The 12,362-nt window shown below is 50.5% G+C and overlaps 1 protein-coding gene across 1 annotated transcript in view; it reads right to left on the bottom strand.

The window, feature by feature from the left end:
- Cals (calsyntenin 1) overlaps window positions 1-12,030 on the bottom strand; it is a 186,067-nt gene extending 174,037 nt beyond the window's left edge. The window contains exon 1 of the mRNA XM_084598840.1: window positions 11,766-12,030. Coding sequence (XP_084454966.1) covers window positions 11,766-11,823 — 58 coding nt within the window. The 5' untranslated portion in view covers window positions 11,824-12,030. The remainder of the gene's footprint in view (window positions 1-11,765) is intronic.
- Between the last annotated feature and the right edge of the window lie 332 nt (window positions 12,031-12,362).

Here is a 12,362-nt window from a genome sequence, read left to right as displayed (position 1 = left end):
AACCACAGATGGTCGAAATTTACAGAGCCCTCCACTACGGCGTCTCTCGGCTCAAGGTCAAACGTGCAGCGCGAAGAGTAGAGCTTGCGCTGTAATAATGAGCTCTTCGTCGTTCTCGATCACTGTATATCGCTTACCGTTATTAATTTAAACAGCGCGAACACGAAGACAAAGGACAAGATAAAAGAAAGCCACAGTACAAGCGCTGACTCACAACTATGCCTAAGCCCTTTACTCCAAGGCCCAGAAAAAGCAAACATGTCCTTTGTCTTCGTGTTCGCGCTGTTTAAATTAATAATGAATAAGTACCAACTCGCCAAACAAAGTATCATGGTAAGCCATATCGCTTACCGTACGTGTGCACTCTGCCGGATAAGTAATTTCCAGAGTCGCGCCAATTAGCATACACCGCCCTTAACATCGTCATCATATATATAGCTTGCTCACTAGTATAGTAGTCTCTCCCATGTGCCCCCACAAAACCCTGTCGTTCGGCAGCTGCAGCGACTTTGAATGCCGTTATAATTCCCAATCTAATCTTCCACCTAACACTGACGTCATCCACTGCTACGTTGGCCTCTGAACGCCACCGTTGATCAAGGCCAAAGACACTGCCGCACAAAGACCACACAAAACGAAAGGAAGAGGAAAGACGCCCGGCCACCCGCAACCCCCACCAATGTTACTAGACTATGTTAGTTTTCGAAGCGCGCTGCTCCGACCACCCCGACAGTGAACACACCGCAGAATGCAACCGGGTCGTCGTGCGATTACGAGCACGAGGCGAAAGTCAAGGCAAAGCCAGCATCCCACCCTTCTCCTTCCCTCACCGACCAGTGAACCGAAATAGGTGTGTGTGCCCACACCAGCAGTTAAACTGCAAATAAAAAAATAAAGTCGAAATTTCACGGGCGTGACGTCGTTGCGGCGCTCCCAAACGACGGGGCGGGAGGCCCAGGCTCCGCTCGCACGAGCTCACGGCGGTGGCGCGCGATCAGTCACACCCCATCATGATTTTCACAAACAAGAGCAACCCGACCCCCCTCCTTCTGTCGCCGGCCCCCTCAGTGTGGAGAAAAAGCGACCTTGCACGCTAAAGAAAAAGAGCTCGACAACTGGCCGAGACGCCCACGCTCTCGTGGTCGGACCAACGGCAACAAAAGCGCCAGACGGCAGATAAAAAGAAGACTGGGGGAAGGGGGAGAGACGAGCTCTGAGAAGAGCTGAAGAGTGGCAGAAAAAAAAAAAATAAAAATAGTACTAGTGGTAGCATGCGCAAAGAGGCAGCACATTACAGCAATGTCGGGCTGCAAACAGAAATAATGCAAATAAAGAAGGTGGCAACGGAGTGCAAATAGGGAGCGGGAATTTTAAAAGGCAAACCTAAGAAAGAAGCATGGCTGTCGTCCCCCCTTTCAACATCGCCACCAGCCATCGCCTGTGCCCCGCGAAAGTAGACGCCCGTATGACGGGCTGAAGGACGCATCGTCACGTCTTTGCAGCTACGATGGGGCAGTTTCTTTATCTCTTTTTTTTTTTTCTACGTTCCCTGCAGAGAATGGGGCGCGACAAAATAAAACTGGAGAAGATGACAGGATACAACTCCCCCCCCCCCCCCCCCCCCCCCCCCCCCCCCCCCCCCCCCCCCCCAACGAGCAGCAGATCTTGCAGTGATCCTTCAGCACCCCGAGCTGCGCATACATAAGTGCGTGGGGCTCCCACAAGCTCGTGCACGAAGATTGAGCGTGGCGCTATAGTGGCGCTTACACCGCTGGCGAGCTGCCCAACGGTTGGCGTCGCTGCTGTCGACGGGAGGGAGGGAGGCCAGACAGTGGGCTCGAAGGGCTGTTACTACTCGTGGCTCGTGCACTTTTTGGTCAGGGGCCAAAGGAGAGACAAAGACCGGCCAAGGACGCGAGGAAATGAAGACATGGTAGATGCATCGCGCTTCAGGAAGATGCCTTTCGATGATGGATATGAAACAAGCGCCATCCGTCGATCACTGCATGCAGGCGAGCGGATAAAAAAACCTAGCGAAAATCTGAAAATTACGTTCGAGCAGATAAAAAAAGAAAAGTCGCAATTTAATTGCTCGACAAGCTGGTTTCATGAATGAAGAGGATCATGCCGACAGGTATTCACCGACAGCACACGACACGCGCGAAACCGAGAGTGGCAAAAGCCAATCCCCTATCTTATCTTCTCCGCCCCCCCCCCCCCCCCTTGCAGTCCCCTTACATTTATCTGCAGCGCGATTTTTCTTTTCTATTAAGAATTTCTTCAGAAGTGATGTAACCCTTTGCAAGCTAGCTTTACATTTACAAAACGCGATGAATATATACTACAAATCCGCACTATATTTTTATTCCTTTACTTGTTTTCGTAGGAAATATCAACTGTAGAAGAAAGAAAAAAAAAAACACGTTGCTAAACCCTGTCCATCGAACCGTTCTCTCCGCCAAGGTGCGTGTTGAGGTCACCACACCGAATGGAGGCTTACAGCGCAGCTTACTGCGACAGCAACTAATCCGGTCAACTACTTTGCCCCCCTCCTTCCTCTCAAGTCCCCTTCTGCCACATCGGGCTAAATACGGGCCACTAACTACGTAATGACTGCAAGCGCCATGGAGACGGTGCGATCTAACAGTTCATCGACCGACCCGCTTCGACAGATGAGTGGTTTACGAAAGCAGCAAGTGGGTCGGTGAGTACCATTCCCGAAGCCTCCTAACAGCCTTCCCGGCTCTTTTAAAGAAAGGAGAAAAAGTCCACCTCCCACGATCCTTTCCGGAGGATGAAAGCAGCACGATAACAGCGCGGGTTGTCGTGAATGCAGCGTGTCGTTATCGGCGAGGAGACGCAGGAAACGCCACTTAACGCCCCTGCCACAATGTCGCTTATCAGCGAGCAACAGCGGCCCGAGAGAGTACGGTCCGAAGGAACCCTGTCGGTCTGCGCGTGACGCACGCGTGCATCTCTTAACGACAGGCTGTCTCTGTGCAATGCCAAATAAGCACTCCTGGTAAATCGCGCACGATGTCCTTCATTGACAGTGTACCGCATGGTATAGATACTTCGGGGTTCAATCTTGTTTAACGTTTCATAATCGGTAGAACTGTGTGGACATGTCGAAACAATACACTGGTGCTGAAAACAAGGTACAAACACTGACCATGGAACCTTACATTACACTGACTTAAGGCTAGGTTTGGTTTGGTTTGTGGGGTTTAACGTCCCAAAGCAACTGAAAAGACTATGAGAGACGCCGTAGTGGAGGACTCTGGAAATTTCGACCACCTGGGGTTCTTTAACGTGCACTGACATCGCACAGCACACGGGCGCCTTGCTTTTCGCCTCCATCGAAAAGCGGCCGCCGAGGCCGGGATTCGAACCCGCGTCCTTGGGAACAGTAGTCGAGCGCCGTAACCACTGCGCCACCCCGGCGGGGTTTTTAGGCTAAGTTCGCTGACGCTTATTCCTTGTCACGGACCATAGACATGGCAGCGATAGAGGTACCGCACGTACGCGGCGCAATCAGTACGATCGGGAAGCCTCATGTCCCAGAACTTGCTGACCGATGAGTGAATGCTACATGCAGGAGTATCATGCGGTGCCTTGCCCTAACGCCCAGCTCTCAAGAGCTCGAGACCGAGGCGCATACTCCGCTCTGGAAGTAATCTCCTCGCGCTCGTACAGCACAGCTTCTACTCCGCTGTCGGCACACAAGTTGTAAGACGGGAGAAAGCGTTCCCCCGCCACATGTAACTGTTTATACGCTGGGCGTGCTGTATTCTCCCTGACGACAATGTAATAACCTCACCCTACGCACAGAGCGTGCAAAAATATCCGTCTCATCTCGCACCCTCTGACTGCCCCTTCCCCGAGTGTGAGCTAAATGCTTCATTTTCTGCTCATCGCCGCAACCAAGAATGCTTCTCTCTCTCTTCACACAGCAGGTATGCATATATGCATATGCAGCTACCAGCAGACAGCTCTCCCATTGTTTACAAATCGCACCACCCAAGGCGCGTGCTTTTCAAAGCCCAAGGTTCACGAGGCGCCGGGCGCCGGGCGCGCATCGCTTGTCGCGCTGGTACGCGCTGGCAACGGCCCAGTGTCAACAATGGCAACACACACACACCGGCCGCTGACACGAAGCAACGGCTCGGTTTGGGAAAAGGTGTGCAGACAAGTTTCCAGGAACGCCAGGCGGCGCGCTCTTTCGGCGTTCGGAGAACGCGACTGCCTTCCCCTTCTTGCAAGCGACCAGACAGACCGCAAAGAGGCTCGAAGGAAACAGAACAGATGGAGGTGCCGCCAGAGAATACCTGTGCATGCGAGGCAACCGAGTGCAAGGTGTCCGAATATGAAATCAGCCCGAGCATTTCTCCCCCGGGCTACACAATACGGATCCCGTGGAACCTCCTACCCCATTGCTAACACTGAAATACGTCAACACTTTAAAATTATCTCGCCGGGTCTATCCTCCACCGGCAAAGACACTAAACAAAGGGGAGGAGGTACACCTCCGCAAGTTACAGACCAACACATTTAACAACCCACGAAGACTACACGCAATAGGCCCAGAGTTATTTGACTCACAATGCAAATTCTGCGGGGAGGAGGCGGACCTGTACCATCTGGTGTGGGCCTGCCAGCGAAATCAGACTGCCACTATTAATAACCAGCCAACGCATGAGGGGTGGGAGGCAGCTCTGACCAACTCGGACGCAAGGGGTCAAAAAGAACTCATCGAAAGAGCGAGGACAGCAGCCTACGCCAATGGGGTTCCGGACTGAGGACTCCAACCACCGCTACAACCTCCGGAACATTTTTAATAAAATATTTTACCTCCACAAAATATCAAATACCGTGCCTCGTATGTCGGTAGCGAAGTTCCGCACCGTAACCGGAAATTTCCTTCATTAAACCAAGATATCCTTATTTAAGCCGTATCTTTGAAAAAAGTGATAATTACTTCGGCTCTAAAATTTCTCTGAAGTTCTGGAAAAACTCACTTTTGGGAATTTCTTTTCATGCAGTTTCCTGGAAGAGGGAAAATTTCCCGAATAGATTATGGCTGTATGCCGCCATGTCAGCAAGTGGCAACGTCATACTGCTCGGCTACTACAGAGGGCTCTTGTTATCATGAACTTCTAGTTATCCAAACAAACCGACCTTCGTGCCCTTGTACTTGTAAGAATTCTTGCGTTTTTACGTTATTAAAGCAAGCAAACCTCCCACACAGTCTACAAAGTATTGAAAATGTTTCAGTTCCTTAGTGCACAACATAAATAACAGAGGCTGCGAGGCCGAAACAAGTTCCAGTCGGTAAGCGGCTAACAAATCCTGTCGGCCTCCGCAAAGCCGACAGTCTCTTCCTTCTCGTTGTTCATGCGTCATGAACCCGCTACACTGGCAGTGTTTCTGTAAGAGGCAATTTAGAGCAACGTTAAGCTCACTGCTTCTACACAAACAGTGGATATGCGTACACAGTAAAAAAAAGCACAGGGCGGTGGCCACTAAAGAAAGCAAGCTAAGAGACTGCCCGCACGCCTTCTTGGTGCTATTTCAAGTACGCGTCCACGCGCGCATTCCTGTCTTGCTCGGAGAACGCTGGACGGGCTGAACAAACAGCATTCTCGCTCGATGGGGATCCGGGCAAGAAGGCAGAAAAACAAAGCACAAACAGGCATGCGTGGCAGAAAGCAAACCCGATCATGCCCAACCCAAACGCCAACGGACGTTGTAGGCGGTCGCGCTGTAACCGTGTAATTAAACGCAAGATGAATGGACGCTAACCAGGTTTGAGAGCTCTGATAGTCGTCAAGGGCCAAAACTAATTCTCAGGCGAGGAAGGGGAGCTAATGCGCCGAGCAGCTAATAAGCACTAAGCAATCTGCGACGAAGAAAAAGCTGGCGAAGGAGCTATAGGGGCAATCACTCAGGAAGCACTTTTCCCACAACAAAACAAAACCCGTTCGGGCTAAAGATACCAGGCCCTTTTCGAGATTACAGAGCGTGGTGGTCAGCCCTGGCTTTCTTTTTTAACTAGGAAAGCTCATACAAGCGCTCCAGGAAGCATTTCAGGATTTGACCTTGCTTCACTTAAGAGCTTAAGTCCTCCTCCTCTTCTACCTCTATCCTGTATGTTTGCGTGCTTGTTATAATTTCATTCCTTTCTTTCTTTTCTTTGGCTTCGTCTTTGGCAACATCGGCATCTCAGGACTCATCTCCCTTCATATTCGAGAATGAAAGCCTATAACTATCCGAAACGGGAAATAATGTTGACGTCAGAGCCTATTGCGACATCTTGCGGAATTTCGAGAACGCGAGATTTTCACCGTGAGTCTGAAAAGGCATTCGCATTAATTAACGACCCATTCGGAGAGGCTGAGGCAGAGCTGCAGCATGTAATGCCGCCATCTTGGATCGGAAGAGCCTTCTGTCTGGAGAGGTTTGTGAATGGAGCGAAGGTCAGCAATCTCGCGCCGGCAAGGGATGACCCGCAGCTTGGAGACGCTTATCGATTCGAACTTCAGTCCGCAACACGAAGATAAAGGGGGCACTGCAAAGTTTCAACTGTTTCCGTGGCACTCATTCAGGGGCACATGGCTAGGTTGGATATATGCTCCAGAAGTGCTACGAAATGCCACACCTTTGCTTACGGCCAGCCTCCAGTAGATATCTAAAGAGTGTCAGTGCACAAGGCACGATTATCCAGGAGGCACGCCCATTCTTCGCTTCTTGGCAAAGCATATATAGGGCGTCAGGCGCGAGCTGAACATGCTGCCTTGTGGACATGCAGAACGCATACAGTGCGCTAAGCCACAACTCAAGACGACGTTACGCGCGCAGTTCCATGCAGTACTTAGTAAAGTTTCATTAGCTCTGAGAGGATCACAGCATAAAGTTAATATACTGACTCCAGAGAAAAAGCTGCGCTTTCAGCTCAAGCACTTGAGCGAGCAAAGAACGCACTCCGCCATGATGAAGCAGTTTGGTCACGTGACTGTGCGTCCACTTCTAACAAAAATACTATTTCGCTGGCCGTGCAGGGGACAACAGCTGAAGCGTTGTTTTTGGGGTCGTTTTAGACGGTATATGTAGCGCCTACGGAAGGCGCGTATGTATTATAACGTCGTTGGCTGATGTTTTCATTGCATATCGCAAAGAGGCATGGACGTAATTATTATAGTAAACTCTGCGCCGAACGGCCTGCACACTCGACGTTAGTTGTATACGAGTCGGACACGAAAGCCCACCAACAGCGTGAAAGCGTTTACGAGTATACCATTGTTTGGCGTGCGGGACAGGGGCATTATCAACGCAGTGGCTACTATGTAGTTAACACTGCGTACACTCCTTGTTTCGTTCCGACGGTGCCGATAACCGATGCGAGGTCTGCGATTTAATCCACACTTCAGCCCCTTCCCCTTCCTGAACGTAAGCCGGCGTATATGGAAGGCAAGCCTGATATCTCATAGCAGGGCCGCGAGCTAAGCGATGCTCGTAAGCACAGTGTTGTCACGTCGACTCTTTCGTGTGTGTGTACGTTATACCTTTAGGCACCATAAACTTTTCCGAGTGCTGGTGTCGCTGTCTCGCTCTCCCTGTTTTGGGTGCGTTCTCCTGCACCCCATGGCGCATACACTCTGTGTCAGCAAACTGTTCTTCATTTTTCTCCCTTCTCGTACTTCGGAGAGCTGCTCCGCAACTTCCTCAAAACGAAACAGGGCGGTCAGCTTGCGTGTTTTATTTTGCACTCTCATGAATGAAGAAGTTTTTTACCAGCTTAGGACGAGCCTGTAGTGTGCTAATTTAGCCAGAACAGAACTTTGACTGGTCCAATATAATGCAGAAAAGAAAAAAAAAAGTGCGCCTAGCAGTTGTGCGTGTCACATGATGATTCTGGAAACATTACAGCGAACGCTGAGAGGCATCGACGTTAGAAAGAACGATGACCCACAACATACTGACGCTCTCCCCGTATATAAGTTACAGGCTCGTCATTACGTTTGAACGGTGATGTCAATAAAAATGTTTAGTTCAAACGGTGTAATTTGCATTTATAAGGATTCAGAGACAGGGACATTTTCGTTCACACGCTTTGCCGTCCCCCCACAGCTCTCGATGTGAAGGCAAAAACTGTCATGAAATACATCCATGAATAAATTTGCTGAGAGGTGAAGCGATATGCCCTATCCTTGTAGACCTTTCGCCTTGCATACAACGAACGGAAGTGCCAATCACGATGCATGTTAGCGCGAACAGCTCTTTGCCATAAACAGATCCTTGTTTTAAGCCACTTGACACTGTAACTTCAAGCTGAAACAACGTTCGAAAACTGAAATTTAAAACCGAAACTCGATGAGTGTCCGCTCGCGAACATGATTCACAATCGCCCTATATTAACGTCTTATACATGCCCCAATCGGTGCCTAAACGACTACAATTATCTAACCACACACAGTCTTCAAAATTCCAGTTCAAGCATTTACCCATATTTGACTTAGCGAGAAAAACTATGCTGGCCACAGTGATGCATTGTAACGTGGCGGTCAAGATGGCGACGCACTAGTGTGGACCACTTTTTCCTAAGCAGGTTCTTGTTCCTAGGAAAGTACAATAACTGGACTTCTCTGAAATCTGTAGACGCTACTTATGGTTCCTTCAAGTTTAGGAATGAATGAATGAATGAATGAATGAATGAATGGGAAACGCTTCATGGCAGAGTAAAAACGCCCAAAATTTTGCCTTCAAAGGTTAAAAAATCTGTAGACGCTACTTGTGGTTCCTTCAAGTCTAGGAATGAATGAATGAATGAATGAATGAATGAATGAATGAATGAATGGATGGATGGGAAACGCTTCATGGCAGAGTAAAAACGCCCAAAATTTTACCTTCAAAGGTTAAAAATTGTGAATGGAAATCTATGGATATTTTTCCTCGCCACTGTCGCTCGAATATCTGGCGCTGGCTTTTGATGACGTCGGAACTCATGGTTTACCGGCATTAATTATCCACTGGTTATGATGAAAGGGAATACGCTGCACTGGTATCCGTCAGCATGACTACGCGAACGGCGTCCTGAAGTGAAGGACAGTGTGAAAGCATTGTGACTGTGTTTTCCTCTTTCCTTCTTCAATCACTGCCCTCCCTCTATAATCTCTCCATACCTGAGTTTTCTTTCCGTCTTTTGCTATAAATATGCGCCAGCGGTAATGAAACTAAAGCTAGCTAGAAAATGTGGCATGTAATCCTGCGCTTAATCTCCTGAGCAATAATACAATTCCCCTTGGAGTCACCGCAACTTATGGCGATAATGCCTTTTATCTCTGTTTTTTTTTTTTTTCTAGCTGATATGAATGCTCCGTTTTCAGTGTAACTGCATTATCTCTCATTAGAAGGTGTTACTTCATGTATACAACCTACTTCGGCTTGTCCCTTCAAATGACCCGACCATTCCGTCTCCATCGCGATTGCAACTTCCGAGAAAGGACGCACTGTTTTTCACAACCTGGCTACCAAATCGAAGCTGACGCCAGCCCACTGTCGGTGCCTGACCACACCGGTGGCGTGTCTGGTTGACATTCTCGTCGGGAAGGGGGGGAGGGGGGGGGGGGGGGGCAAAACGTACCCCCATCGCGTGGCAAAGACCTACCATCGCCCCGAAACGATTGCTCAAGTAAGCGCGCATCTTACGCAATCGCAGATGTCTTGAGCCGAGAGCAATTATTCGCGAAGAAACCGTATACGACAGGATCGCGTGCACTGCAATGACCGGTCATCCGAACCTCACGTATCACTGTTGCCCTCGGCGACTCCCTAGGAATGGAACGAAGCTAGACAGAAACAAGAAAGACAGTGAGAAGGCATGGAAACCTGCACGACCGGGGCTACCTGCTTTGGCCAGACGAAAGAAAAGCAAGGTAGCTATAATAATGGCGGGGCCGATTCTATTCCCTGATAATTACGCCGATCAGCGCCTATCCGCCTTCCGCTAAGCACTCACGGGCACACATACACATCGGCCTCGCCCCTGCAACAGCACAAGGGCAGCAGACAGCTACGCCATGGACAGGGCCGTTGCATGCCAGCAGGCGGCGGCGGCTTACTTTGAGCTCGTTCACATATGATGCGTACAGCGTCGAAAGTGGGTTCTCTGTTCATTATCATCATTCTCTATTTTCCGCTCTACCGTCCCGTATTCTTTCTTTTCGTCTTCATAACCCAGATGTGTTTTCCTGGCTTAATGATGGTCGCCTCAGGTAGACGAGCTCAGACGGCACCCAGTGACCGGGTCATCCGCCGGCGTAGACGGAGCTATAACTGCAGTGTGCAATTTTTGACCCAAATGAGCCAAGTGTTTCGCGCTTTTCACGAAGCGCTGACGGCCAATTATTGCCCACAGCTCCTAAGAACGCAGGTGTAGTGACCCTATCAGGAACTGCGAAGTTTTGGGGACCATGAAAATAAAATGCTCGAATGAAACGTGCTCTCAGCAAAATACAAGCGGTACACCGATGCACATGTCATTCAGAGCACCCGTTAGCTACCCACCCTTTTGTGACAGACTTATCACGGTCCGAACATGGAGGTTCACTTTTCCCGCCGTGGTGATGCAGTGGATAGGGCGCTCGACTAGTGAACCCAAGGGTGCGGGATCCAATCCCGGCCGCGGTGGTCGTTTCTAGATGGAGGCGGAAAGCAAGCCGCCAATGTACTGTGCGACATCAGTGCACGTTAAAGAACCCCAGGTGGCCGAAATTTTCGTAGCCCTCCACTACGGCGTCTCTCATATCCTCGACTCGCTTTGGGACGTTAAACCCCGTAAACCAAACAAAACCAGAGATTCATTTTCGAAAAGCGCTGCCTAAGAGAACAATACGGCGAGTTAAAGCGAGCACAAAAAAAAAAAAAAACCTGTTCAGATTTCTGCAAAATCAGCCCACACGACGATGAAATGTACTGGCATACTACGTCATCGAACTCAAATGGAGATGACAACAGGGGACCCGAAACACATGCTGCCTGTTGTGAACACTTGACCCCGCCTCCGAAAGAAAAATACTAAAGGTCTCTTGCTAGGAAGACCAAAACAACGGGCAATCAGATCGCGTTGCCAATGGCAACGCCGAAGCCCGCGCGCATGTAACAAGCATTCGCAGCCGAATGCACCGCTGCCTGACCGCATTCTTCGCGGCGGCTACTCAGGACACCGTAAACAAGCGGTTGCTGGCAGAAACAAACGCTGTACTGCCTCCTTCTTCCGATGATTAGGTGGTCGCGAACCCACGACGGTTAAAAACGTGAACTCCGTTCAATTTCGCCTAGATGCGGCGTAGACGGACGGACGAGTAGAAGGATCGAAGCGCGCGCGCCGCTGAGAGATGCCCGCTCGGTGAGTTAGGCCTAGCGGCTAGCAGTGCTCAGCAGCTCACTCGCGAGAGAGCGGCGGCCCCCGGGGAAGCTATGCGGTATCACCGCCACCTCGGCCTCTCGAAGGACGACGTGCGCAGCGGTGCGTCTACGGCGCGATCAAGGTGGCGACGCGCTTGATACAGGCCGCGAAGGAGACCGCCGTCGCAGCTCGCACTGCTCCACATCCGCCAAATATGGAAACCGAGGCGCTGTCCAAAGCACACACACACACACATAATCACGCACACACGCACAGGGGAGCGCGCACACAGGCACAACACATACATGGGGCCGGGGGACGAAGCCGTCAGGAACAGGACTGCAAGAAAGGACCGGCCTACCTTTGAGCGCGGAGGCGATTCCGACGAAGAAAAGCGCGAGCAACGGAGCACACTTCATGATCGCATCCAGCTGTAGTGGACGACTGTTTGGATCACAAGCAGTAGCTCACCATAGGCGCACGCACAAAGTCAGAGAAAAGCTTCGGCAGCGGGGGCACGCCGTGTAAAATTCCCGTGCCAAGAAGTCTCGGGCGTTTCCGCTCGCCGAAGGAACGACTGCGCGCACTCCGCAATCGGCGACACGGAGACCTCTGGGAGAGGAGGCGACGCTTGTGAGGAGAGAGAAGAAAAGAGCCGGTCCGGGCGGACGTGACGTAAGCGCTTGCCCAGAGCACGTGATGCTCTCCGTCACTACCGGAATCTTGATTGAGCAGTTTAGGCTTTCTTTTTTTTTTTCTTCTTCTTTTTTTATGCAGAGCACTGTGCTAGTCTTCCGCTCGCTCTTTGCGCCGAGCGAGAGAGCTGGGAGCACGGAGGGACAGAGTTTCAAGGATTGGTTCGATTTTTCAGGCCAGGCGTTTTTTTGCCTCGCCCGGTTATAGTCGGCGAAGCTGAGGGGAATGAGAGAGTGGGCAGAATTGATGCGTTGGCAGTGAG

Source organism: Amblyomma maculatum, chromosome 3 (assembly GCF_055883805.1).
Source record: "Amblyomma maculatum isolate TAMU_Amacu chromosome 3, ASM5588380v1, whole genome shotgun sequence".
Classification (NCBI taxonomy): Eukaryota; Metazoa; Arthropoda; class Arachnida; order Ixodida; family Ixodidae; genus Amblyomma; species Amblyomma maculatum.
This window is presented reverse-complemented; position numbering and strand designations above follow the sequence as displayed.